The sequence below is a fragment of the Candoia aspera genome, chromosome 7 (assembly GCF_035149785.1).
Source record: "Candoia aspera isolate rCanAsp1 chromosome 7, rCanAsp1.hap2, whole genome shotgun sequence".
Lineage (NCBI taxonomy): Eukaryota > Metazoa > Chordata > Lepidosauria > Squamata > Boidae > Candoia > Candoia aspera.
This window is the reverse complement of record NC_086159.1, coordinates 23,583,262-23,608,590: the sequence shown is the minus strand read 5'-3', so window position 1 is coordinate 23,608,590 and position 25,329 is coordinate 23,583,262. Positions and strand designations below refer to the sequence as shown.

General features: G+C 40.5%; 1 protein-coding gene across 1 annotated transcript in view; it reads left to right on the top strand.

The window, feature by feature from the left end:
- Positions 1–1,487: 1,487 nt before the first annotated feature.
- ALDH1L2 (aldehyde dehydrogenase 1 family member L2) overlaps positions 1,488–25,329 on the top strand; it is a 30,743-nt gene continuing 6,901 nt past the window's right edge. Inside the window, exons 1-18 of the mRNA XM_063308566.1 lie at positions 1,488–1,596; positions 6,666–6,810; positions 7,431–7,665; positions 8,421–8,586; positions 10,224–10,325; positions 12,833–12,922; positions 13,269–13,403; positions 13,624–13,749; positions 15,488–15,579; positions 16,158–16,305; positions 17,849–17,968; positions 19,800–19,927; positions 21,551–21,701; positions 22,749–22,819; positions 22,935–23,040; positions 23,512–23,599; positions 23,871–23,964; positions 24,459–24,558. Of these exons, the coding sequence (XP_063164636.1) occupies positions 1,546–1,596; positions 6,666–6,810; positions 7,431–7,665; positions 8,421–8,586; positions 10,224–10,325; positions 12,833–12,922; positions 13,269–13,403; positions 13,624–13,749; positions 15,488–15,579; positions 16,158–16,305; positions 17,849–17,968; positions 19,800–19,927; positions 21,551–21,701; positions 22,749–22,819; positions 22,935–23,040; positions 23,512–23,599; positions 23,871–23,964; positions 24,459–24,558 (2,148 nt within the window). The 5' untranslated portion in view covers positions 1,488–1,545. The remainder of the gene's footprint in view (positions 1,597–6,665; positions 6,811–7,430; positions 7,666–8,420; positions 8,587–10,223; positions 10,326–12,832; positions 12,923–13,268; positions 13,404–13,623; positions 13,750–15,487; positions 15,580–16,157; positions 16,306–17,848; positions 17,969–19,799; positions 19,928–21,550; positions 21,702–22,748; positions 22,820–22,934; positions 23,041–23,511; positions 23,600–23,870; positions 23,965–24,458; positions 24,559–25,329) is intronic.

The window sequence follows — 25,329 nt, the reverse complement described above, 5'->3', positions numbered from 1 at the left end:
ATGGTCCAACTCTCACAGCCATACATTACTACTGGGAAAACCATAGCTTTGATTATATGGACCTTTGTCGGCAAGGTGATGCCTCTGCATAAAGAGGGAGGGGGTTGTCAGCCAGTGCTCTGTTTGAATGTATGCCCCCCTGTCCAGAAAAGAGGACAAAGGTAAACAGGAGTTGTGTGGAACATCTGTCATGAGCACTGATGGTGAGCAGGAGGGGGCCCCTATCCAGCGGGGAAAACGCATGCATAGTACTGAGGAGTTAAGCAGCCATTCAAAGAGACACAGATCAGACCCGCCTTGACTTTGGGGTTTATCTGTCTGGGTTTTTCCCACGCTTCTTCAGTTTGTTAGGATTTTCTGTCTAATGTAGCAGTAATAAAACACTAGAGACCTACTCCTCGTCTCAGCGTGGTTCCTGGCTGTTAGGACAACATCCTTGGTCAAAGCTGTGGCAGGGAACAAACTGGCCAGTTTGTTTACTTATCTGTTCCTTGGTTTTGCTCGCTATCAAGGTCAAGCGGACTTCTTTTTTCTCTGTTTTGAAGACAGGTGTAACGTTTGCCCTTCTCCAATTCTCTGGCAGTATGCATATCCTCCCATGATTTGTTAAATAATCACCAAAAAGGGTACCAAGGTGACATCCGTAAGTTCCTCCAATACTTTCTGATGTAATTGAAGACCATGGAGACCAAACGTAGTCATGATAACCAGGTTCTCCCTAATCAACTCTCGACTATCTTATCATCCTCCTTTTGTCAATTGTGTCATAGCCAGATCCACATGTAAAAGATTCTATCCGAAAAGTAGATCTCCCCGTCTGTAATCTGCCCAGCGCTGTGCAAATCTACAGCAGCTTGTTCTTTCCTGCATTTCATAGACTGGAATAGCCCGAGCAGGAGAAGCGAGCCCTTACAGCAGCTTTCCTCACCTGCTGCCCTCCAGATGGTTCCATTTGCCTGCAATTCCCATCACCCCCAGCCAGTCTGATCCAGTGGGTGAAGAAGATGGGAATGATCGCCCATCGTAATAGGAGGATGCTAGCTTGGAAGCGCTGCCTGACAGTGATGTATGCCAGCAAGACTGTGTGCGCCACATCATAATGTCCGTAAAATCTGCACCTGTTGAATTCCTGCTCTGTCAGGAAACAACCATGAGCCATCCCCACCCCAGCCTAACCCAGATTCGAAGCCTCCCGGCTCTAAAAAGACTGGATTGAGACAAGCGTTTCCCCGCCCTTTGTTTCAGATTAAGGTGGTTTTAGAAGGGAGGCCGAGCGACCAAGCGCGCCTCCGCCGCTCCGCTGCCGCCGCCGCCGCTGAATCGCGGGCCTCCCGCTTGCGCGCCCCCGCTCAGCTCGCTTTTCTCTGGCCCGGAGCCAAAGGCAGCCTGCCTGGGTTGCATCAGACTAGACGGTCCTGCTTCTGCTGCTGCTGCGTCTGTTGCTTGTCCAGCCTTTCAGGTCAGGATTGCGCTCCCTCTTCAGGGGATCGGTCGTTCCTGCTGGGTCAAGCGGGCGGCTGGTCCTCGGCGCCTCTGCCCTGCAAAATGCTCTCCAAAAGCAATCACTTGCTGAGGAAATTCACCACCACGGCCAGGGTGAGTAGGAAAGTGCGGACGTGGACGGGGGCTTCAGTCTAAAGCACAGAAAAGAAGGATGCTGTCCAATCCTCTTCCTCCCTCCCCTCCCCCTGCTGCACGGCTGGAGGCCGGGCAGATGTTTTTCAGAATTGGGTTCCTGGGGCAGACTGTCAAGATTGAGGCAGAATTTTGGTTTGCCAGAGGATAGGAAAGAGCACAGGATGGGAAGAGAGGCAAGAGAACTGTTGCAGTGTGAACAGACTGTGTTTAGTTTGGCTTCTTGCTGTTGTCTTAACAAAGAAGAAATTCAGCACAATTTGGAGGCTGCTGTTCTTCCAAGGCTAGCCAAAAAGTTTTTGCTTGTGTAGGGTACTCGCAAGCTGAAAAACTGCTCAGCATCATGACTGTGAAGGATCTGCTTTCTATAATCTAGTGTTTCTCAACCTTGGCTGCTTTAAGATGTGTGGACTTCAACTCCCAGAATTCCCCAGCCAGCATATGCTGCTGCTTGCTGCAATAATCCATCCATGGGATGAACAGCATTACAGTACATTAGCCTCCCTGTGAAAGGATGGGATGGACAGGGATTTTCCATGGGATTTGTGTGTGCTTGTGTGTGCAGACGCATGCAGCAAATACTCCATTCCTTTCAGACTGATACATGTATCATAATTCCAAGGAGTGCTTTAGACCTGGAGATGTTGCATTTTATATCCGGTTAGTCCTTTAATGTTTCCCTATTAGCTATTTCTTACATTTGTATCCCACCATTCTTCTTCAGTCTGTAGTGTCCTTATCATCACATCAGCCTTGTGTGGTAGGTTTGCCTGAAAGAGATCAGTTCAATATCAGTCAATAAGTTTCATGGAAAATCTCTTTCTAATCATTTCCCAAGGATAACAATATCAGGGATAGCTTTGACGGTGTGGTCAGTGAGCTAGAGCCAGACATCCTGAAGAGTGAGGTTGAATGGGCCTTAAGAAGCATTGCTAATAACAAGGCAGCAGGAGACGACGGCATCCCAGCTGAACTGTCCAAAATCTTGCAAGATGATGCTGTCAAGGTAATGCATGCTGTATGCCAGCAAATTTGGAAAACACAAGAATGGCCATCAGACTGGAAAAAATCAACTTATATCCCCATACCAAAAAAGGGAAACACTAAAGAATGTTCAAACTATCGAACAGTGGCACTCATTTCACATGCCAGTAAGGTAATGCTCAAGATCCTGCAAGGTAGACTTCAGCAATTCATGGAGCGAGAATTGCCAGATGCACAAGCTGGGTTTAGAAAAGGCAGAGGAACTAGGGACCAAATTGCCAATATCCACTGGATAATGGAAAAAGCCAGGGAGTTTCAGAAGAACATCTATTTCTGTTCTATTGACTATTCTAAAGCCTTTGACTGTGTGGACCATAACAAATTGTGGCAAGTTCTTAGTGGTATGGGGATACCAAGTCATCTTGTCTGCCTCCTGAAGAATCTGTATAACGACCAAGTAGAAACATTAAGAACAGACCACGGAACAACGGACTGGTTTAAGATTGGGAAAGGAGTACAGCAGGGCTGTATACTCTCACCCTACCTATTCAACTTGTATGCAGAACACATCATGCGACAAGCTGGCCTTGAGGAATCCAAGGCTGGAGTTAAAATCACTGGAAGAAACATTAACAATCTCAGATATGCAGATGATACCACTTTGATGGCTGAAAGCGAAGAGGAACTGAGGAGCCTTATGATGAAGGTGAAAGAAGAAAGTGCAAAAGCTGGCTTGCAGCCTAACCTCAAAAAAACCAAGATTATGGCAACCAGCTTGATTGATAACTGGCAAATGGAGAAAATGTAGAAGCAGTGAAAGACTTTGTATTTCTAGGCTCAAAAATTACTGCAGATGCTGACTACTGTCAGGAAATCAGAAGACATTTAATCCTTGGGAGAAGAGCAATGACAAATCTCAATAAAATAGTTAAGAGCAGAGACATCACACTGACAACAAAGGTCCGGATAGTTAAAGCAATGGTGTTCCCTGTAGTAACATATGGCTGCGAGAGCTGGACCATAAGGAAGGCTGAGAGAAGGAAGATCGATGCTTTTGAACTGTGGTGTTGGAGGAAAATTCTGAGAGTGCCTTGGACTGCAAGAAGATCAAACCAGTCCATCCTCCAGGAAATAAAGCCAGACTGCTCACTTGAGGGAATGATATTAAAGGCAAAACTGAAATACTTTGGCCACATAATGAGAAGACCGGACACCCTGGAGAAGATGCTGATGCTAGGGAGAGCGGAGGGCAAAAGGAAGAGGGGCCGACCAAGGGCAAGGTGGATGGATGATATTCTAGAGGTGACGGACTCGTCCCTGGGGGAGCTGGGGGTGTTGACGACCGACAGGAAGCTCTGGCGTGGGCTGGTCCATGAAGTCACGAAGAGTCGGAAGCGACTGAACGAATAAACAACAACAATAATTTCCCAGCCTTCTGCAATTTGAGGCTCTACAAAGCGTTGGGGACTATGAATTTCCAAATTCCACGCCATCCTGACCCCTTCTGACTGAGAATTATGGATCTAGTCTGCATTTGGGATTTGCCCTGAAAATCCCTTTAGTTCTTTTCTTACTACAGGTAATCCTCGCTTAATGACCATTCGTTTAGCAATGGTCCAGACTTATGATGGTGCTGAAAAAAATTACTTTTGAGCAGTCCTCGTACTTACCACCATCTCAGCGTCCCCACAGTCACGTTATCACCATTTTCAACCTTCCCAGTCAACCTCCGACAAGCAAAATCAATGGGGAACCACTTGATTCGCTAATGACCATGTGGTTCGCTTAAGAACCATGGTGATTTGCTTAACAACTGCCAGAAAAAAGGTCATAAAATTGGGTCAGATTTGTGTAATGATTGCTTTGCTTAGCAACCAAAATTCCTGTCCCAATTGTGGTCGTTAAGTGAGGACTACCTGTAGATTGCTTTCTAAATCTGTGTGCAAATTCACAGACTTGGCCACATATCTCTCGCTTTATTGGAGGTGGGGTTGCATATGTGCTTCACAGCGATGTTTAGTGAACTGCCAGCTGCCTGAATAAAAAAAAAAATCCACATTAAGGAATGAATATAGAAAGAAGGCTTCATATGAGCTCCCTGGATTGCATCAGCAATGTTAAATATGAGAATGAATGACTGACGACAGCACATTGCCTCTGGATAGAGTGCCATTCCAAGCTTTACAGCTGTAAGCAGAACAGCCAGTAGACATGGAAGCAATCACGTCTTTTTTTCAGATGCATTACCACGTAAAGACTCTTCCAAACAGCCATATATTGCAGCCAAAATTATGCATACTTAGCCGAATCCACTTCCAAGAATAACAGTATCATGTATAAACCTTGTGCTTAAATTCACTTTCTTAAGATGTCTGTCCAAAAGAAAAATTCTACAATAAGTATTAGTTTGCTTTCTTCTCTTGTGGGATCATCAACAAGGAAATTAAATACGACCCACTAAGTACCACATCCAGCCCCATTATAATTAAATTAGACTCCTGCCTACATGCTTTGCCATTTCTTTATAGATTCATTTGTGTATATACATACACTGAAATAAAAGGCTATCAGCTCTGTTTTATACATGATAGTTTTGTTATACTGATTTCACTTTCATAGAAAAAGAAAAATCCTGTGACTGTATTTATATAGTGTGCTAAGCCAGTGATTGTTTTAGTTATAGTTTCTTGAAAAAGTATCAGTGCTATGTTCATATCAATATCATCTTAAGATCTAAACCATGATTTGCAAGCCACCAGGGCAGAGTCCATTGTGCTACGCCAAAACCAAAGAAACCACATTAGGTTTTGGGTGAATCCAGGGTTTGTGTGATGCCACATGTATTTCTCCTTCTCCATATGAATGAATGGTTATTGGCCAGAAATAAATACTCAAAGCAAAAAAATAGAATGTGTTCACTGAATGAGACTAAGGGCAAATCCACACCTCCCCACAACTTTGGCTCCAAGATGCCTTGTGAATTATCCTTTAGGATATGTCTGCATGATGTAGTCTTTCCCTCATCCCTGGCCCATAGCCAAGTTTAACTGGGTTTCTTTTTGACCCAATGTGGAAATTGTGTTTTTCATCTTCTCCAGCCTTGCTGTATGCAAAATATGCAGATATGGTGATGTTGTGATTGGCTGGGATCTGTCCAGTTCCTATTGGCTACTTTGGACTGCTGCAGGCATGCCCCCTCCCATCTGGGCACTGTGAATTCCCTCTGTGGCTACTTTGGCATTTGTTCCCACAGGGATCTGACAGAGAGGTTCTTGGTGTACATGGGTACACCCATGTAGAAACAAACATCCAGGCAGGCAGATCACTAAGGCGGTAAAGCAAATGGCAGTAAAGCAAATGGCAAACACCACTGCTCTAGTACAGTGTTTCTCAACCTTGGCAACTTTAAGATGTGTGGCCTTCAACTCCCAGAATTGCTGGCTGGGGCATTCTGGGAGTTGAAGTCCACACATCTTAAAGTTGCCAAGTTTGAAAAACACCGTTCTAACATCTGTCAGGACTTGTCTCCTCTGCAGTTCAGATGAGGGGGAATCATTGGTGGCCCAGAAATCCAGTAATAATTGCACCTTAACTTACCTTGCACTAAACTATTTGCATAGTACTACTCATTGGCCTAATTAAAATTCATAAAGCAAAAAAAAAAATCTTTGCTTTATTAGTGGCTGTGGAGGAGAGAAGCACAATGGAATTAGGGACAGGGGAAGCAAACACACACTGCATGCACCAGTGTAGAGCTCATTTATGATAAGCCTAAATTCCAGCTACTTTTTTTTTAACCATGCAGTGTCAATGCAGTTGTTATACATACATACATTTAATTAATTAATTGATTGATTGATTGATTCGTCAAATTTTATCACCACCCATCTCCCCACTAAGGAGGGACTCTGGGCAGTTGCTTGTCTTGTAAGAATTTGTTATCCATGTCAATCAGACAATGGAAGTGTATGAACTGGAACAGAACATTTACAGGGAAATTAGCTGATCTTTGGGGGTTTTTAACTGCATTTTGCTTTTGTCAATAGGACTATTATCAAAACAAACTAAAGCTAGCTTTAATAGGCCAGAGTCTGTTTGGACAAGAAGTCTACAAGCATTTGCAAAAAGAAGGGCACAAAGTTGTGGGAGTGTTCACAGTCCCAGACAAAAATGGAAAAGCGGATCCTTTGGGTAAGTAAATAAGTTATAATGGCTGCAGTATTTACCAGGCAGCATTTTCAGTGTACCGTTTCGTATGTTCTGCTCCATGTTCTCAACTAACCTCAGCTAAGTCTGAGCCCATGTGGCTTAGATTTCCCAGAGTAATGCCACTCTGATATCAAAGTAAGATGGCAAGGGTGAATACCTACTTGGCTCCAGTGCTATTGTAATACCTGAATGGGTTCTTGATTTGTTTTTACATATTTTATTTACATCTATTTAGTTATTTGAGAGCCAGTCTGGTGCAGTAGTTAAGGCATCAGGCTAGAAGCAGGGAGACCATGAGTTCTAGTCCCAGCTTAGGCACAAAACCAGCTGGGTGACCTCAGGCCAGTCACTCTCTCTCAGCCCTAGGAAGGAAGCAAGGGCAAACCACTTCTGAAAAACCTTGTCAAGAAAACTGCAGAGATTTGTCCAGGCAGTCGCCAGGAGGCAACACTGACTTGAAAATGCACACATACACATACACAAATTCATTAATTAGTTATTACATGTGTTCTTATGACATTTCACTCATTTCAACTTTACACTACACGTTATACTGTAGTTCTGAAATCAACAAAAATACTGGCAATTGTTTTCTTTTCCAGCATCAGCTGCAGAAAAGGATGGAACTCCAGTGTTCAAATTCCCAAGGTGGAGAGTTAAGGGCAAACCTGTCCAGGAAGTTCTTGAAGCCTATAAATCAGTTGGTGCAGAACTGAATGTCCTTCCATTCTGCACACAGTTCATTCCCATGCAGGTTATTGAAGGTCCAAAGCATGGTTCTATTATTTACCATCCCTCAATCCTTCCTCGCCACCGAGGAGCATCTGCAATCAATTGGTAAGTAGGTTTAAATATAATTTATCTGACAGATGGAGGGTCAGAGCCTGAGATGTCCACTGCCCAGATCACCCAACAGTAGGGCCAATTTTGTGGCTTAGGTGGAAATAACTGTCCTCAAATTCAGTAAATCTTTGGATGCTTCCTGACAAGGCTTTTACTGTGTAATTATCCTGCCTTGTTCATGGAATTTTATGGGGAAGAAGTTCTCCAGATGTCATCTTTCATTTGTAACTCTTCCAATTCTCCATCTGTTAAGGAAAAGACATAACAGCTCTTGATTAATAGTACTAAAAATGATCTATCCAAGAAAATTCAATTTTTTTTCCAAATAGTGCACAAAGTCAGTAGCCCTGTACCATGGAAGCAATAAACATTGCAGTATTATCAGGTGGATCATTCAATACAAGAATGAAAAGAAGGTCCATTGTTCAAAAGACTGAAGTCTTTTGCCAAATTTGCAAAGCTATCCATACACTTGATTTATAAAGGTAAAGACTCAACTCAAGTCAAGTCCTTTCCCCAGTGAATGCATCCATGTAGTTTTATTTGGTAACTTTATGGATGTGGCTTGCAGTTGCCTTCTTTTGGGTTTGCTCAACTTACCTGTCTCATCTGCAGTCCTGGAATCCAGATCTATGCATTAAACCAGACCCTGCTTAACTTCTGAGATCAGGCAAAGTTGGTTACCTGCTGAATCAAAGTAATGAAGAAAGCTGACATTTCTTATTAAGTCATGTTTTACTTATTTTCAGGACTTTAATTCAAGGAGATAAGAAAGCTGGATTTTCAGTTTTTTGGGCAGATGAAGGTTTGGACACCGGACCAATTCTTCTGCAGAGGGAATGTGATGTTGGCCCAAATGAAACCGTTGATGACCTGTATAATCGGTTTCTTTTCCCAGAGGGAATAAAAGCTATGGTGAGACATCTTGGCTAATCATAAATAGCTTAAAGGTTTCTCCGCACTGCACTGCAGAGAAAAGCAGCTCAGGAAGAGAGAGCTTGTTTAAACAATCTCTCCGCTCTGCAAGGAGGAAAAAAGAAAGAAAAAAAATGGGAGAGGCATAGGCGAACACATACTGTAATGGTGAACACAAGACTGAGAGAGAGATGCTGCAAAGGTTGTAAATGCAGACATAGGTCACAAAGTTACTTTCTCATCACCATCATAACTGTGAACGGTCACAGTAATGTAAAATAATTATGAAACTTGTGCCTTAGCACGTATGGAAGGCATCTGGTTGGGTTGGGGAAGGCTGCTCTAGAGGTTTTGGGTCTGGGTCTGGAACCAAAATCGTTATTTAATCCTATCAAATATATTGAAGGCTAAACTGACAACTGAATATGGGGTTTCCTAGGGTCCATTTATAGACAATATGGGCATTAATCTTGAATCAGCACCCTACCCCTATGTTCTCATGACATTGGAGCCTTTCAGCAGCTGTTCTGCTCCTAAACCAATTTATTTCCATCTCAGTTGGAGTAAGAGAAAATGCTCCATAGATAGTTTTGCAGCATGAATGCTGAAGCTGCAAGATGAGCGGTTCCCCATTAGCAGGAACTTGTCTCCCGCCTCCTTCACTCTCACTGTTCCTTGCTGCAGTCAAAATGCACCAGTCTAGTTACCCTTGCACCATGCTTGCTGTAAAAATAAATGCCAAAGGTAATAATGTGGACTGGAAAGGGCATTTTTCATTCCTGTATTGGCTCTCCATTTTGTGCTCTCCCATTGGAAGGAGCACTGGCTTACAGAGGGGTAATAATCAGCATTGTGAAGACAGCAGCCTGAAGACACTAGCAAGGATTTCTGAGGTGAGACTGGTAGCAGCGTGGAAATGCATTCTGATGCCTGAGCCTATTCATGACAACTAATACAATAAATTAGGTTGATAAGTCCAGGTTCATAGATTTTCAGGCAATTACCCTATAAGTGGATAATCTCTTCCTGCAGGCTCTGTGTGTGTATGTAAATGAGCATCTGTATGGTATATGGGGGACGGGGGTTGGCAAGGACTGAAATGTGAATAAAGTCTTTCTCTATTTCCAGCAGCCGCATGTGTGGGGTTGGGAGCTAGAGTTTCCAAGGGGAGGCATGGTGAATATGCCAATAACTAACTGCCACTAGCACCATGTATAAGAAGTATAAAGCAACGTTTCCAATAATCTGCAGCAGGAGAAAGAAAGAATTGCTGAGTTTAAACTTGGAGGATGTAAGAATTCTGTTAGTGGGTAACTGACTGTTTATAGAGGCCTCTTTCTTAAGGCAGAATAAAGTTTCCTTATTACCATACCATGTAGAGTGACAGGGAAGTTGCAGTCAGGTTTGAGGCAGTTGAGGGAGGGAGCCTGACAGTGTTTGTGGATGGATGTGCAGCCTCACTGGCCAGCCATATCCCAGTGACGTGGCTTTCCAAAAATTCTGCAGCGTCCAAGAGCTTATGTAATGTGAGCACTGCTTCTCACTGGTTAAATAACTGCAATAAAAATACTAAGAAAATGTTCACTTCCTTGAACATTTCCTTGAAATGTTCCTTGAAACTGCTTTTTTTTCTTTAGGTAGAAGCTGTGCAGCTAATTGCTGATGGCCAAGCTCCTCGACTACCTCAGTCTGAAGAAGGTGCTACATATGAAGGCATCCAGAAGAAAGAAAATGCACAGGTATTTTGGGCAACAGGATGCTGTTCTTTAAGAGCTAGGCATCTCATGAAGAAGGAGTGGGCTACAAGATGCTGGCTAGTTTAATGCATTGTACAAAGCTTTCTTTATTGAACAAGCCATGATTGGCAGAACATGCTAATCTACAACAGTTGGTTTTGTACAGCATTCTAAGCCCCAAACAAATCACATGTTGGCTTACTGTGATCTGTCAACCCAGCCTTTTGATTATTTTTCCTTCAACAAACTAAAATGGCTATCCCTCTAGAGATTGCCAGAGGGGTAGCTCTTGTTCTGGTAGTACTGAAGATGTAGCGATTTATTACGTTGCCATTTATGAATCCATACAGGAGTCTTCAAACTTTTTCAGGCCGTGGAACCTGTTAGTTTTAAGTAAAAATTCCTGGAAACCTGATCAAGAGGCAAAGCTCTAGCAATAGAAAATTGGCTGTGTTAAAATGAACTCTGTCCTTAGTTTCTAGGGTTAACCCTAGGATTCAGCAAAACACAGTTAGAAAAACCCTGATCAAATATATTTTATTTATTAAACAGATTTATAAGGCCACCCAACTCACACACGGTGACTATTGAACGTAGTCACTTATAAGACACACAAGCTGCTTTTCTACCTTGCATGACACAAAGTGATATGTAAAGTAAAGCAGAACATCTCAGTGTTTAATAAATCTTATCAAACTGTTACTCTAAAAACTAATGAATATGTAAACAGTTCTGGTGAAACTGAACCTGAGGGCAACTGCACGCATGTCTGGCTGCGAGTGACAGCCTGCATACCCAACTGAGGGTCTGTCCACAAAGTGCCCACCACGTCAGGTACTGAGGTCAAATCCTGGGGCAGGCGGGAAAGCGCATCAGCCAGGAAGTTCTTCTTACCCGGAATGAACTTCAACTTAAAATTAAAACGGCTGAAGAATTGAGCCCAACGGAATTGTTTAGGGCTGAGCTTACGGGGTGTGCTGAGCGCTTCTAAGTTCTTATGGTCCGTCCAAACCTCAAACGGACATTTGGCCCCCTCTAAAAGGTGGCACCATGCCTCCAAAGCTGCTTTGACTGCAAAAGCCTCCTTTTCCCAAACATGCCATCGTCGTTCTGTCTCAGAAAATTTTCGGGAGAGATACGCACAGGGTCTGAGGCAGCCAGCAGCATCTGCCTGCAACAAAAGCGCTCCAATGGAGAAATCAGAGGCATCCACTTGAACCACAAAAGGTTTAGTGGGATCAGGGTGTTGCAGGATAGGCTCAGCCGTGAATAGGCTTTTTAGCTCCTCAAAAGCCACCTGGCATTCAGGTGTCCACTTGAGCAATGCTCCCGGGTTCTATCAAACTGTTACTCTAAAAACTAATGAATATGTAAACAGTTCACTAAATGGTGTAATTACTGAGTGTTTACCTCAAATCTCTCAAATCAATACAAGCAAGAGTCTTCATTTAAAAAATAATCCATCTAAGTTGTTTGCATTAAGGTGAAACACCAGTTTGACCACAATTTATCTTCTGGATTTTTAATTGTAATAGTAATTACTTTTTAGGCAGAGAAAATGCCTTGTTTTTTTCATTTACATTCTTGAGTGGATTCCAAGAAAGTGCCAGAGTGCTCTAAGTTATAATTAGAAGCTTAGTGACCTGTTTGGCATTGCCAGTGTAGGATCAATTTCTCTATCTTATCTTTCTTAACTTTCCTATATTGAGGAACAGTTGCATAACTGGTATAGAAATTCACTTAGATTAAACATTCTCCATATGAATTTTTAAATGTAATTTTTTAAACTATATCAATAATAATATAAATTTTATGGCGCATTTGCTGCAAGTGGTCACATTTTAATAAAAGAAGTACTAATATAAATCCTGTCTATATCAGTGTATTTATCATTCAGTACCATCAAATTTTCTGTGCATTATTAAAAAGCATGAAATTCTGCATTTCTTTCTGCCTGCAGCTTTCCTATCATATATATTTTGGATGCACATTGTATGGAATTTTAATGATGTTGTAGGCAACTTTCCATATTATATCCTTTTGTTTTATAGGTAGCTGTCCCAATTGTAAATGATTCATAGGCAATCTTGAGTGAAGAAGTACAGACCCTTGTGGATATAATGTATTACTCCTGTCTACAGTGTAAAAATTAATTGGATGGTGGAAGTTTAGTATTTCAGATTAACCTAAACTGTGGTTCGTCTTGATTATGGTTTGTTGAAATCAACCAACTTTAAACGATGGTTTGAAAGCACATTCTTATAAACAAACCATAAGATGCATTGGCACTTAATGTTAAACCATTGTTTGAATTAATTATAACCTGTTGTAATAATAATTTATTAAATTTATATGCTGCCCATTCCCAGTGATAAGCCAGGATTTGTCTTTCAGACAAGCATAGAAATGATGGGGTCAGGGATTGTTCTGTCTTATTTTGTTCTTCCTCTAAAAGCCAGTTATATTATATATAAATAGGAAAAGACCAACTTTGCCTCTTGGTTTCCTAGATTTCTTGGGATCAACCAGCTTCTGCTTTGCACAACTGGATCAGAGGACATGATAAAGTACCTGGAGCCTGGACAGAAATTAATGGCCAGGTAAAACATTATGAATTATAAGTTCAAAAAGAAATTGCTAGAAAATGAGGAATAATTTGATAATATAACAAGTTACATTTTGGTAATAAAATATGCTGATGACCAAGAAAAGGCAACAGTGGCTTTTTTTCTGGAATCAAACTTTCTCTATAGGACTTTCATTTAAGATAAGTTGTAACTGGCTTTTGAATGAGCCCCTTCAGCAACAATTTAAAGTGGTCTTTCCCTTCCAACTGGAAAGAAAGAACAAATATTTTGTTTCTATCTAATCCTGCCACTTGCATAAAACCTACTCATTGTCCCTGCTATTTATCAAACCACTCATAACGTATAATCTTCTTTACAGATGGTTACTTTCTATGGTTCATCCATTCTTGATGGCTTAACACCTCCAGGTGAAGAGCTGGAAATAAAAGGTGCTGCAAAACCTGGTCTGGTAACGGACAATGGTCTGGTTCTGTTTGGCAATGATGGAAAGATGGTAAGCTTTTAAAGATATGGTAGTACTGAACTGAAATAACAGACCCAAACTAACTCTTTCTATAAAGTTCGTCTCAGAGAATGCCTCTGTACACATTTTCTATGAGCCTCTTGCATAGGGCCAAAGCCAGGACTAACTTTGTGATAAGAAATTCTGTTGCAGTGAAATGAGGCAATAGTGCCCATCTTTTCCACCCTTTTCTGTGTTATTTATCCTTCAGTTGCTAGTAAAGAATCTTCAGTTTGAAGATGGAAGAATGATCCCAGCATCTAAATACTTCTCCACTGATGAGATGGCTATTATAGAACTTACTGAAGAGGAGAAGAAGATGGCAGAAAATATTAAGGTAAAGATTTGCCCTTTTGGAGAGAAAAAAATACAAGGAAGTGAAATCTGTTTTAAAACTGATAGGAATTTATTTTAAGCCTGCAAAGAGGGCCTGTGTTCATTTCTTTATTTATGCTATACATCCCTAAATGCTGCACATTAAAATATTTTATTTATTTATTTTCTATCCCACCTTTATTATTTTTTATAAATAACTCAAGGTGGCGCACATACCAAATACTCCTCCTCTTTTCCCTGCAACAACAACCTGTGAGGTGAGTTGGGCTGAGAGAGAGTGACTGGCCCAAGGTCACCCAGCCGGCTTTCATGCCTAAGGCAGAACTAGAACTCTCAGTCTCCTGGTTTCTAGCCTGGAGCCTTAACCACTAGACCAAACTGGCTCTCATGTTCCTTTTTAAATGTTGTACATTGCTGTTGTGAGGCACCCAGAGTTGTGGTTTAAGACAGGCAGCCATACAAATCAAATCAAATCAAATCAATCAATAAATAAAGTCATACCACTTAAGGCTGTAAGATCTGACAGGATTGGCATGCTTTGGGCCCCATCTGTTAAACATCATCATCTTGGGACCCAGGAGGTATGCCTGTCACACCTGCCCTCTGGAACAGCCTCCACCTGAGGTCTGTATGGCGCCGACCCTGCTGCTCTTCATAAGAGTCTTGAAGACCCAACTCTTTCCACAGGCACTGGACTAGGACCGTGTGTGAACCTATCATTGAGTCAGAGATTTGTTTAATTGTGGGTGATACTCCTCTGGCAGGACTGGTTTTTAATAATTATGTCCAATTATTTATATAGTTTGCTTTGAATTCTTGTAAGCAGCCTACATTTGTATGCAAGTTGGGAGCCATACAAATTGCAATTATAAATATAAGTAAATAACTATTTTAAAACACAGTGAAACAAAACAATATATATAGTTAGGAGATATATTGGCACATGCTTTATCTCTAAGGAGATGGTGTTCCAGAGAGAGGGTGATATCATAGAACAACCTGATTAATATCAAATGACCCTCCATCTGGGAGGAACTTTCTTGGGATAATAACATTATCTCAAATTTTTAATCTTTGTACAATGCCTAGAAGAAATTTTGCTTTCCAAATAAATCAGTCTGTTAGGGATTTGCAGCACCTCAGATTTGATCCCCCCAAAGTGCTTGGAAGTCTGCAGGACCACAGCAGTAGGACCTGTCTCCAACAGTTTAAGGCAGCGTGTGTCTTTTCCTGGGATTGTATGGCAGTCCAGGAAAAGATGCAGCTGCCTTAAGGTGTTGGAGACAGGTATTACCACATCACTTCTGGGAGATCAAATCTGTACCGTTGCTCAGTCCTAGAATCTATATAATCTATCCCAGTTGGATTTAAAAATTATTCTTTGGGGATAATTACAGCACCACATCTTTTGATAGTGTATTTCACAGTTACTTGTGCTGTGTGAAGAAAAATTTTCTTTCCTCCATCCGGAAGATGTTCAGGACTTCTGTTCAGAGTTTATTTGTTCAGATATGACATCCTTGTCCCAGCATATTGTTATGAATCTAACCATACTTCATCAGTCCAAGGTCCTCCTGTTTTTCATCCACATGCTCCCCAGGCTTCATGGTCAGGAGTGTAGGTAGTTCAAAGTAGGGAGTGATTTAAAGATTCTTTGATATTTAATCCTAAGACCATGTGCCTTATTAGTAGGTTGGGTTATTTGTGTCATTGTCTCAGGATATTTCCATGTTTTGCAGTCCATTTGGAAGGGAATTTTGAGCAATGTGGCTATAATTGAGGACACCACTGACTTCTTTAAAGCTGGAGCAACGTCAATGGATGTGGTTAGGTAAGTCACTGTTCTCTAAGGCATTGAAGAGATGGGCATCTCATATAATAAAACTTACTTTTCATATTCATTCTACTTTCTGGATGAGAGATGGTGATGTCTTGGTTGCAGTGTACTACACCGGTGCAGTAGTTTTAACCTGAGGAAAATGGATCAGGTGACTTGAGGAGCCAGTAGACTCCTGTATTGCCTGTAAGCACTGGCCTGTTATCCTCCCAATAAGCAATTTATCATTCAGAATAAGCAGAATTGTTTGTTAATTCTGTTTAATCTGTTAATGTTTTCATTTAAAATAGTAAAGTTCCAAAGTGCCAATTCAAAGACAGAGGCTCAGGCTATATATGATGTCAGCAATGGGGAAAAAGGGGGGAAGGGGTGGGAAAACCCTGCTATGTACTACTATTCCATTAAGTTTTCTACCAGGTCAAGGCTAGACAATCATCTGCTGAAGATACTGTAATCTGGATGCTTGCATGGGGCAGAAATAGTCCCTTCTACTGTAGCTCCATGATTCTTTGATTCTATCCATTTCTGCACTTGACCAGTTGTTCCTTTTTTCAATGTCTTTATATCTTAAGGGTGATTGAAGAGATCAAGCAAAAATGTGCTGGACTTGAACTTCAGAATGAAGATATCTACATGGCCCCCAAATTTGGTGATTTTGTTCAAATGGTAGTCAGAAAGCACAGGGGAGAAGATAAGGAGGAAGAATTAGTGATAGATTATGTGAGCTGGTTTCTAAAATGTTATGCTGTCTTTTTTGGTATACTCTCGAGTTGACATCCATGAGTTTGGCTGTGTATAGGATATATTCCTGGGTTCCTCATAGACACATTGCATTTATATACTTTTTGCATCCAGAGATGTGGGTTATCTACTTTCAGGAGCTATCGGGAAAGTCTGGACATCTTAGTCCTGCCTTGAAAGCTGTGTTTCTCAATCTAGTCAACTTGAAGGTATGTGGACTAATTCCCAGAATTCTGGCATTCTGGCTGGGGAATGCTGGGAGCTGAAGTCCACACATCTTAAAGTTGCCAAGGTTGAGAAGCACAGCTTTAAGGAAAAGTCCATTCGGACCAGGTGGCCCAGGTGGGGGAGGGGATGAGGTGAAGGCAACTGGGCTGATATATAGTTTAAAGCATTATGTAGAACTGAGCAGAATTTTTGTCTTCAATTAGCTTAATGGAGCAAATGCCAGGGCCTATCATGTTGATGCCAGTCTCCATTTTTGTTCATTTTAAAACCTTACTTTTTTTTTAATGATCCAGTGCTATGAAGAAAAAAGCTGGGGAAGGCAGCTGGAGATGCTGTCATCTTAATTTACCAGTGTGGCCCAGAGACATTTTAAGATGGGACAGCTTGGCTGAAAACCAAGCTACCCTCTTCCATGCTGCTGGTCATTGCTCCCAACATAAGGCAGGAGCCCAGAGGGTGGCTGAAGCAGTCCCATGGGGCTTTTTGTCCAGAATTTCTTCAAACCTCATCCTAGTCCTGGCAGTGAGGCTGCTGAAAGTGTGCTAGACTTGAACTTCAGAATGAAGATACCTACATGGCCCCAAAATGTGGTGATTTTGTTCACCTGGTAGTCAGAAAGCACAGGGGAGAAAACAAGGAGGAAGAATTAGTGATAGATTATGTGAGCTGGTTTCTAAAATGTTATACTGTGTACATTTAGGTATATGCTATGCAGCAGATTGGCAATAAATACTGAACACCCTAAACAATTCCACCATAAGCAAAATCATAGTACTTTCCAGTCATATACAGTACACATTTGTTCAGTGGTTGAAACATATTTTAGCATCAGATATTTGTGAGTGTGGGTATGTGTGTGCACACACCTTTGAGTCAGTTTTGACTCCTGGAGACTGCCTGGACAAGTCCCTGCAGTTTTATTGGCAAGATTTCAGAAGCGGCTTGCCATTGCCTTCTTCCTAGAGCTGAGAGAGCAACTGGTCCAAGGTCACCCAGCTGGCTTTGTGCCTAAGGTGGGACTAGAACTCACAGTCTCCTGGTTTCTAGCCTGAGGCCTTAACCACTACACCAAACTGGCTCTCTGATACTTACATACAGTTATGGAAAGTTAATATATTTTAGATTTAGTTAGTGATGGAATCTGAAGATTGCATTCAACACAACTACTTGGGCTATAAACCATTAGAGGCTTTTCTGGATGTTTGCATGTATATGTCATGTTTTCTATAGGAAAACATTGTTCCTATGATATTTTGTAGGACTAAATGAAGTTGTTTGTTTGTTTTGTTCCTAGGTTTCAAAATACATTAACCATATGACTGTAAAGATGCCATATCAATGTTTTATCAATGGGAAATTTGTAAATGCTGAAGATGGAAACACATATGACTCTATAAACCCAACAGATGGATCAGTGAGTAAACCTCATTAATGCTTTTTTCTCCTGAACCATTCATATTTGTAGCAATCATAACATGCTGTTACTAGGTGTTCAGTTCTAGCTTCTTTCTGTGTTTTTTTTCAAAAGCAGAATATAAGCAGCTAATGTTGCATAAAAAGTGTCAACATTTTGGTGAATTGCATTGCATTGGGCATTCCATGTGGCCTTTAGAAGGTATCCCTGGACAAAGGATCCAAAATATAATAACATATAACATAAGCATCTGTTCCTAGTCAAAATGCCAAAACGTGTATTGCAGTGTTGCCTGCAAGCATGTAAGGGACAACTTTGCATAGTGATGTTGCAGTGACATTTCATCTCCCCCCTATGGATGCTCTCTGCATAAGCAGATTGACAGCTTGTCGCTGTCAGGAGCATAAGAAACACCTGGCAGAAGGATGTTTTTTTCAGCTCAAAGCTGATGGAGTGGAGGGAGCGGAGTAGGCAAGGCACTGTTTGCTGGCCAACAGGTGAACACTTCTTGGCTGAGACATTGTTGTGCTCATCAACTGGTCATGAGGGCAAGCAGATTGATTACTGATTCTCTGCCAGGACTGCAGGATCACAACCAAGTAAATGTACTTTTTCCATAGAATCCTGGAAAACTAAAACAGACCAAATAGCCTGATGATGGCTTGAGCCATGATAAGGACTTGGGCCATAGAAAAAGATGGTCATCTGGAAGTGGCTCTAGTGTCTTCCAGATGTTGAGATTACATTCCCAGAATTTCCAAAGATGTGTGTTGGTAATTGGTGTCCCAACGCATCAGAAGAACATCTGGCTGGGAAAACTTGATATATAATATTGCAATTAATAATAGTTAATATCCAGAAGTGCCTGCTATTGTGCCAACTCAGCCTGTTTGAGAGGTTAATCAAAAACCCAATAATACCTTATAGGAAGCAGTAACAAATATTCATCACCCCTTTAGTTTATTAGTTTGTATTTTAAAGACCAAGATTAATTAATTCAAGTCATCATAATACCGGCCAGTCTAGGAAACAGTAGTCTGTGCTACAGTATAAAGCAGATGACCACCACATATTTTTGCATAAGCGATTTGATGTAGAGTCAGAGAATTTTGGCAGTATGAACTGAACAAAACATGTCATTAAAGCCACCAGCTGCATTCAAATTAAAATTATTTCAAACTTTGGTTTAATCATAGAACTCACGATGCTCTGACTTAGGACTTCTTGCAATCAAGAACAATTAAACAAACCTGACTTATATTTTCTTTGGTTTATTTAATGCTATCTGCAGGCTCAGAATTTTGATTCCTTGAAGAAAAATAGGCAGATTTCTTAGTTCACACACAATGCTAAACAAACCATGGAGTATATATAAATGCTCCTACAGGTTGGAGAAGCTAAGTGTGAATAATCCAACAACATGGATCACCATGCCTTATATTTAGGATTAAGACAGAATTCTAATGAATTTTGGTTTAACATCATGTCAAAACATGACCAATGAATTGCTATCTATCTATCTATCTATCTATCTATCTATCTATCTATCTATCTATCTATCATCAGATTTTCCCTATTTTTCTTTTTCTATTTTCTCTCTTCAATTGCTTTTTCCTCTCCTTTTTACTTCTCTCTTTTTACCCCTTCTTTCCCTTTCCCATAAAAATTAAATTGTAGCAAAACATTTATATTTAGTTTAATGTCAATGTAAAAAAAAACAGAGATGGGAAGATACACATTAGTGGAGAAAATGGGAAGTTCGTAGTTTAACTTGTCAAAACTGATAAAGCTGTTGTTGTTTAAAGCTAGCATCTTCTTATCTTTATGTAAGGTGATTGCTAAAGTGTCACTCGCTACAGTGAGTGATGTTGACAAAGCAGTGGCAGCAGCAAAGGATGCCTTTGAATATGGTGAATGGGGAAAGATGAATGCAAGAGAAAGAGGACAATTAATGTACAGGTATGGCATGCAGACCAGCTTCTCATTTTTGTACTTTTATTTCTGTTCTGTTTACTCTGTGTTATCATGATATGTCTGTTTGGATAAAAAAGGTAAAGGTAAAGGTTCCCGTTTAGTCATGTCTGACACTAGGGGGCGGTGCTCATCCCCATTTCATGGCCGAAGAGCCAGCATTGTCTGAAGACACTTCCGCAGTCATGTGGCCAGCATGATAGTCACGGAATGCTGTTACCTTACTGCTGAAGTGGTACCTATTTATCTACTCGCATTTGCATGCTTTTGAATTGCTAGGTTGGCAAGAGCTGGGGTGAGTGCGGGAGCTCACTGTCATGCGGTGCTCGGGTCTTGAACCGCCGAACTTGCAACCTTCTGGTTGACAAGCCTGGCATCTTAACCGCTGAGCCACCGTGCCCCTGTCCATTTGGATAGTGTAGACTTATTTAAGGAAACAGAAGATATAAATAGAAATATAAACCTGATTTTTTTTGTGTTTGTGTGCCTTCAAGTTAGTTGTTGATTCCTGGCAACAGCCTGATCTAGTCCCTGTAGTATTTCGGAAGTAGTTTGCCCTTGCCTCATTCCTAGGGCTAAGAGAGAATGACTGGCCCAAGGCCACCCAGCTGGCATCATGCCTAAGGCAGAACTCACAGTCTCCTGATTTCTAGCTTGGTGCCTTAACCATTACACCAAACTAGCTCTAAACTTGAATATCATGCAAAAAAAAAATCCTGAATCCTGTATACATTGTATGATTTACATTGGAGGTGTCCACAACAGTTTTCAAAGGGCCACACTTGGATTCTGAGTAGCTACTAGATAGAAGGGCAGAAGATGGAAGCAGTTAGGCCAGGACAAAACTAAATTTGATTTCACTTAATGTTTTAATTTAATTAAAAATTAATAAAATATAGATAATGTCCATTTAAACATTTCCCACATCTCTGTCATTAAAATGTGCAATTTAGCAACATCTTTGGAAGTACTTTTGAGAGCTGCACCCAAGGTTTTGGGGCAGGTTCATGTTGTATATCAATGGCTAAAAAGTGATGCTAATGTTTGATGTATTAATTATTTAAATCATTGGAATGTCAACTTGCTTCTAAGGAGGTCAAGATGATATGTGTGATTTGTACTCCTCCAAAAATGTTATCCTCACAACAACCTTGTGAACTTCAGGTTACTCAGTGAGTGAAGATTTAAATCTTCCTAGGTCTTCCCTGATAACCTAACACCACATAACACTGGCTGTTGTTCTTTTCCTCTGTATGTTTCTCATACATTCACATTAAGATGATTTTCAACCATGGTTCACTGTAAGACATAATAACTGAGTTTACAGATTACTTTAAATTGAAAACAAATAAGCTACATCATGACTTAATGTAGTGCATGAAGCAGCCTTATAAACATGCATAAAAATGTGACAGGTTTGTCCAACCTTGGTTTCCATACTGTTGCAGAATAATTGCCCTGACCTTCAAACCACACACAATTTTCATTTGACTTACGGTCGGTGAGCTTACTTTCCATGGTAGCAAGTTTCAGCATGAATTCTGACAGAGCCATTTACAAATGTGTCATTTCATGTTTTTGTTCTACTGTCCATATTGATTCTCTTGAAAGACTTGCAGATCTGATGGAAGAACATCAAGAAGAGCTGGCAACCATAGAGGCTATTGACTCAGGAGCTGTGTACACATTAGCTTTGAAGACCCATGTAGGAATGTCAGTGCAAACATTCCGTTATTTTGCTGGATGGTGTGACAAAATACAGGCAAGTTAATATTTGAGTTGGTGTCAAGTCTTCAGCATTATATGTTACATTATTTAGACAATTCAATCATTTCAAAGAATTAGTACAGAGTACAATAAAAAATGCACTTCTAAAGTTTGCCTTCCTCAAAGACTACTTTTTTTCCCCAAATTATTTTGTGGGTCAGACCTAAATCTTGCTGAAGTTAAAGGCAGTCCAAACCAAAACCATAGAGCAATAGCAGAGTCTTTCAGCAACTCAGACGAGCATTGAAAGGAGTGTCCAGTAGATGAAGTCCATGCTTATTTGCACTACTGATTAAAAGTCATATGCATACAAAAACAATGCTAATTTCATAGAAATATGAACTGTCTTAGTTTCTGAGAAAGCAGGACATATCCCTATGTCAAGGCTGGATAATGTTATGATAGCAGGCACTTCACTTAATGCCTGCTATCTATTTTGGATTATTACCCATATTACACTATGGGTAATAATCCAAAATGGCAGAGCCATATCACACTCGTGGACAGGGCTGAAATCTCCAATGCTTCCTGCCTGTGGCCTAGTTTCTGCAGTCCAGGGAAGTATTTATGAAGTTTCTTGCCTTTTTGAAACTGCTAGATCCTCAGTTTTCAGTAGTAATGGTCAGAGGGGGTTCTGGGGACCATGAAGGAGGAACTAAAGGCTGAGTGCAAGCCTGGGTTATAGGTTGTCAACTCCTGTCTTATGTAGACAGTTGTGTGTGAAATGATTATTACTTTTTAAAATAAAAGTATGTTCTGTTAGGACTTTTTGTTAAATGAAAAGAACACTGCTTCTAACTGATTCATATACAGCCTTATCAGTTAAAAAAAAAACCACACTGAAGAGAAATAGGTAATAGTAGGTAATGGCCATGTATCTTCATCACTACCAGTGTTCATGTATGTTTATCAGCATATGGGATGTTTTAGGAGAGATTCTGTAACTGCCAACAGGTTATTCAGACACATGTGATGATACAATTGATGCCGCTTTCGTCATGACTGTCATTTAAAAAAAAAGGATAAGTGTTTTTTCATTTAGGGTTCTACCATTCCAATAAACCAAGCACGACCAAACCACAATTTAACGTTCACCAGAAAAGAACCCTTAGGGTAAGATCCATTTGTTAATGAAACCAGACTCCGATTAATTTTACTAATAAAATGCTTCTTTTGTGTTTTGAAATTCAAATTTGTTCTCATGTTTCTTTCTCCCTGGAATCTGAAGAGTCTGTGCTATTGTTATTCCATGGAATTATCCACTGATGATGCTGGCATGGAAGAGTGCAGCATGTTTGGCTGCTGGCAATACTTTAGTCCTGAAACCAGCACAGGTAACATCAAGCTGGCCAATGATGCCTTGGAGTACAACATTCCTTGAGGCTAGCAAGATACAGCTGGCAGAGATACAGCTGTAGAATTTCTCTTGACCAGATGATTAATCCACTATGGACCTTAATGGAAAAGGACAGATAAAACTAGAATGTTTTCTTTCTGAACAGCATTAAAATACAACAGCATTCCCAGCCTGGTGCCCAAAGGCACCTTGCTAGCAGCAGTAATGGGAATTTAGTTATGTATTTAAAATATTTATAGCCTCCTTACTATCCAGAAGATCTTATTGTGAGTTACATTAATACAAGCAAGCTTAGGCAATAAAACCGAAAAGGATAAGTAATTCAAATGCACACAGTGAAGGTGCAACAGAATTATTGCAGGGGATACTATAATGAGATTAAAATATATGCTGTGAAAAGATTCATGTGGTATATCTCTACAATCTAAATTAAATTGTTTTTATTTAGGTAACTCCGTTGACTGCCTTGAAATTTGGAGAGCTCTCTGTGAAAGCAGGATTTGCTAAAGGCGTTATCAATATTTTACCTGGTTCAGGTAAAGTGGGAATATAAATATTTATAGCCTTTCCTAACCTGTTGCCCTTCAGATGTATTGGAGTTACAAGACCCAGAATTTTTAGTCAACGTGGCCAATAGCTGGAAATTATGGAAGATGCAATCACCTCATATCTAGAGGGCATCAGGCTGGGTTCAAAGTGTAGCTCAGGTGGAATGGGGTACACTACCATTAAGCAACATCCTGCCTCAAAATCCTTAGCTCACAATTTCAGTAAAACTTATGGTATTGTATCTCTCATCTCATGTAGGAGGTTTAGTAGGACAACGCTTATCAGAACACCCAGACATCCGTAAACTTGGGTTCACTGGCTCAACACCAATTGGGAAACATATCATGAAAAGGTAATCCCTTCCTTTTATTCTCTGCAAGATCTTAACCTACAGATGCATTTTCCTCAGTGGAAAAGTTGAATGAAAGTTGCTTTACCTGAGAATCTCCTTGTTATTTACCAACTAGATAGTCAGCATTGTCAGAATAATGCTGAGTTAAACTCTAACACTGATATAAGTTTGGATGTGCCAAACTTACTCAAGTGAGTAGCTTTCCCTGTTTTTTATACTCCTTCCCACTTCCAAAATCTGCTGCTACAGGTTGGGTGACCTTTGCAAATTCAGCTAGATCCAGTCAAAGTAAGAGAAAATTTTGTCAAGATACAAATTAAAATATACAATAGAATAATTATGTTTAGTATTTAAATTATTTTTGGAAAATAACAAAAATAAGTATATAATAAAATATTTATAACAGAATATAATTTCTTAATGTCACTAAATAATGAGGGAAATGGTATTTGATTTTCAGCACTTCTTTTGTTTATCATTTTTATTCATTATAGCTGTGCTGTCAGTAACCTGAAGAAGGTTTCTCTGGAACTAGGTGGAAAATCCCCACTGATCATATTCAATGACTGTGAGCTTGACAAAGCTGTGAGAATGGTAAATAAGCTTTTACGCTCCATATAAGATTTTCATTAGAAAGAGTATGGTTCAAATGCTCCATAGTATACTGTGCATTTTATAGTAATGTTCTAGAGAAGAGTGTGCAACCTGCAGCTCTGCAACACCACATGAGCTTCACTCAAATTTTAAAACCTTCTTCAAGCAATTGATGCACATAGGAACATCTATCATTTGGAGGAGAGGAGAGAAAAAGATGGAGAATTAGGTGGAGGGAGAAGAGGATGCCAGAAAGAGAAAGGCGGAGGGAAAAAGACATCTCAGAAATGAAAATCGGTGGTTCTACCCTTTTTGGTTCTAGCCCTACCCACTGTTTGCTTAAGCTCACACATTATTGAAGGCCCACAAATTAGTCCCAAAGGAAAGCAGTTCTCAATATTAAATATTCAGTATTCACATTTCAGTATCCTCAAAAGATAATGTGTGTTTTAGGGATAATCAGCACGGTACCTACAGACATTTCTTTGTTGACCATCAGGTTCCCTGCCCCATTTGACATTTTCTAAATTTACTCTAAAAAATTAAAATTTTAAATCTGATGCCTCTAGTATTTGTAGCAATGCCTTCTGATCCCACAAAACTCCCACTGGGATGGTAGGGAGCATCCTGAAGGGCTGGTTCGCCTTCTGGTTAATTAGTGTTTTAGGACTAGTCATGCTCACCATGGGCAGCAGGATTTTCATGGCAGCCTATCTGAACACAGATCTTCCGTGGCTTTCAAAATTCAAAAAGGCCACCCAACCCTAAAGG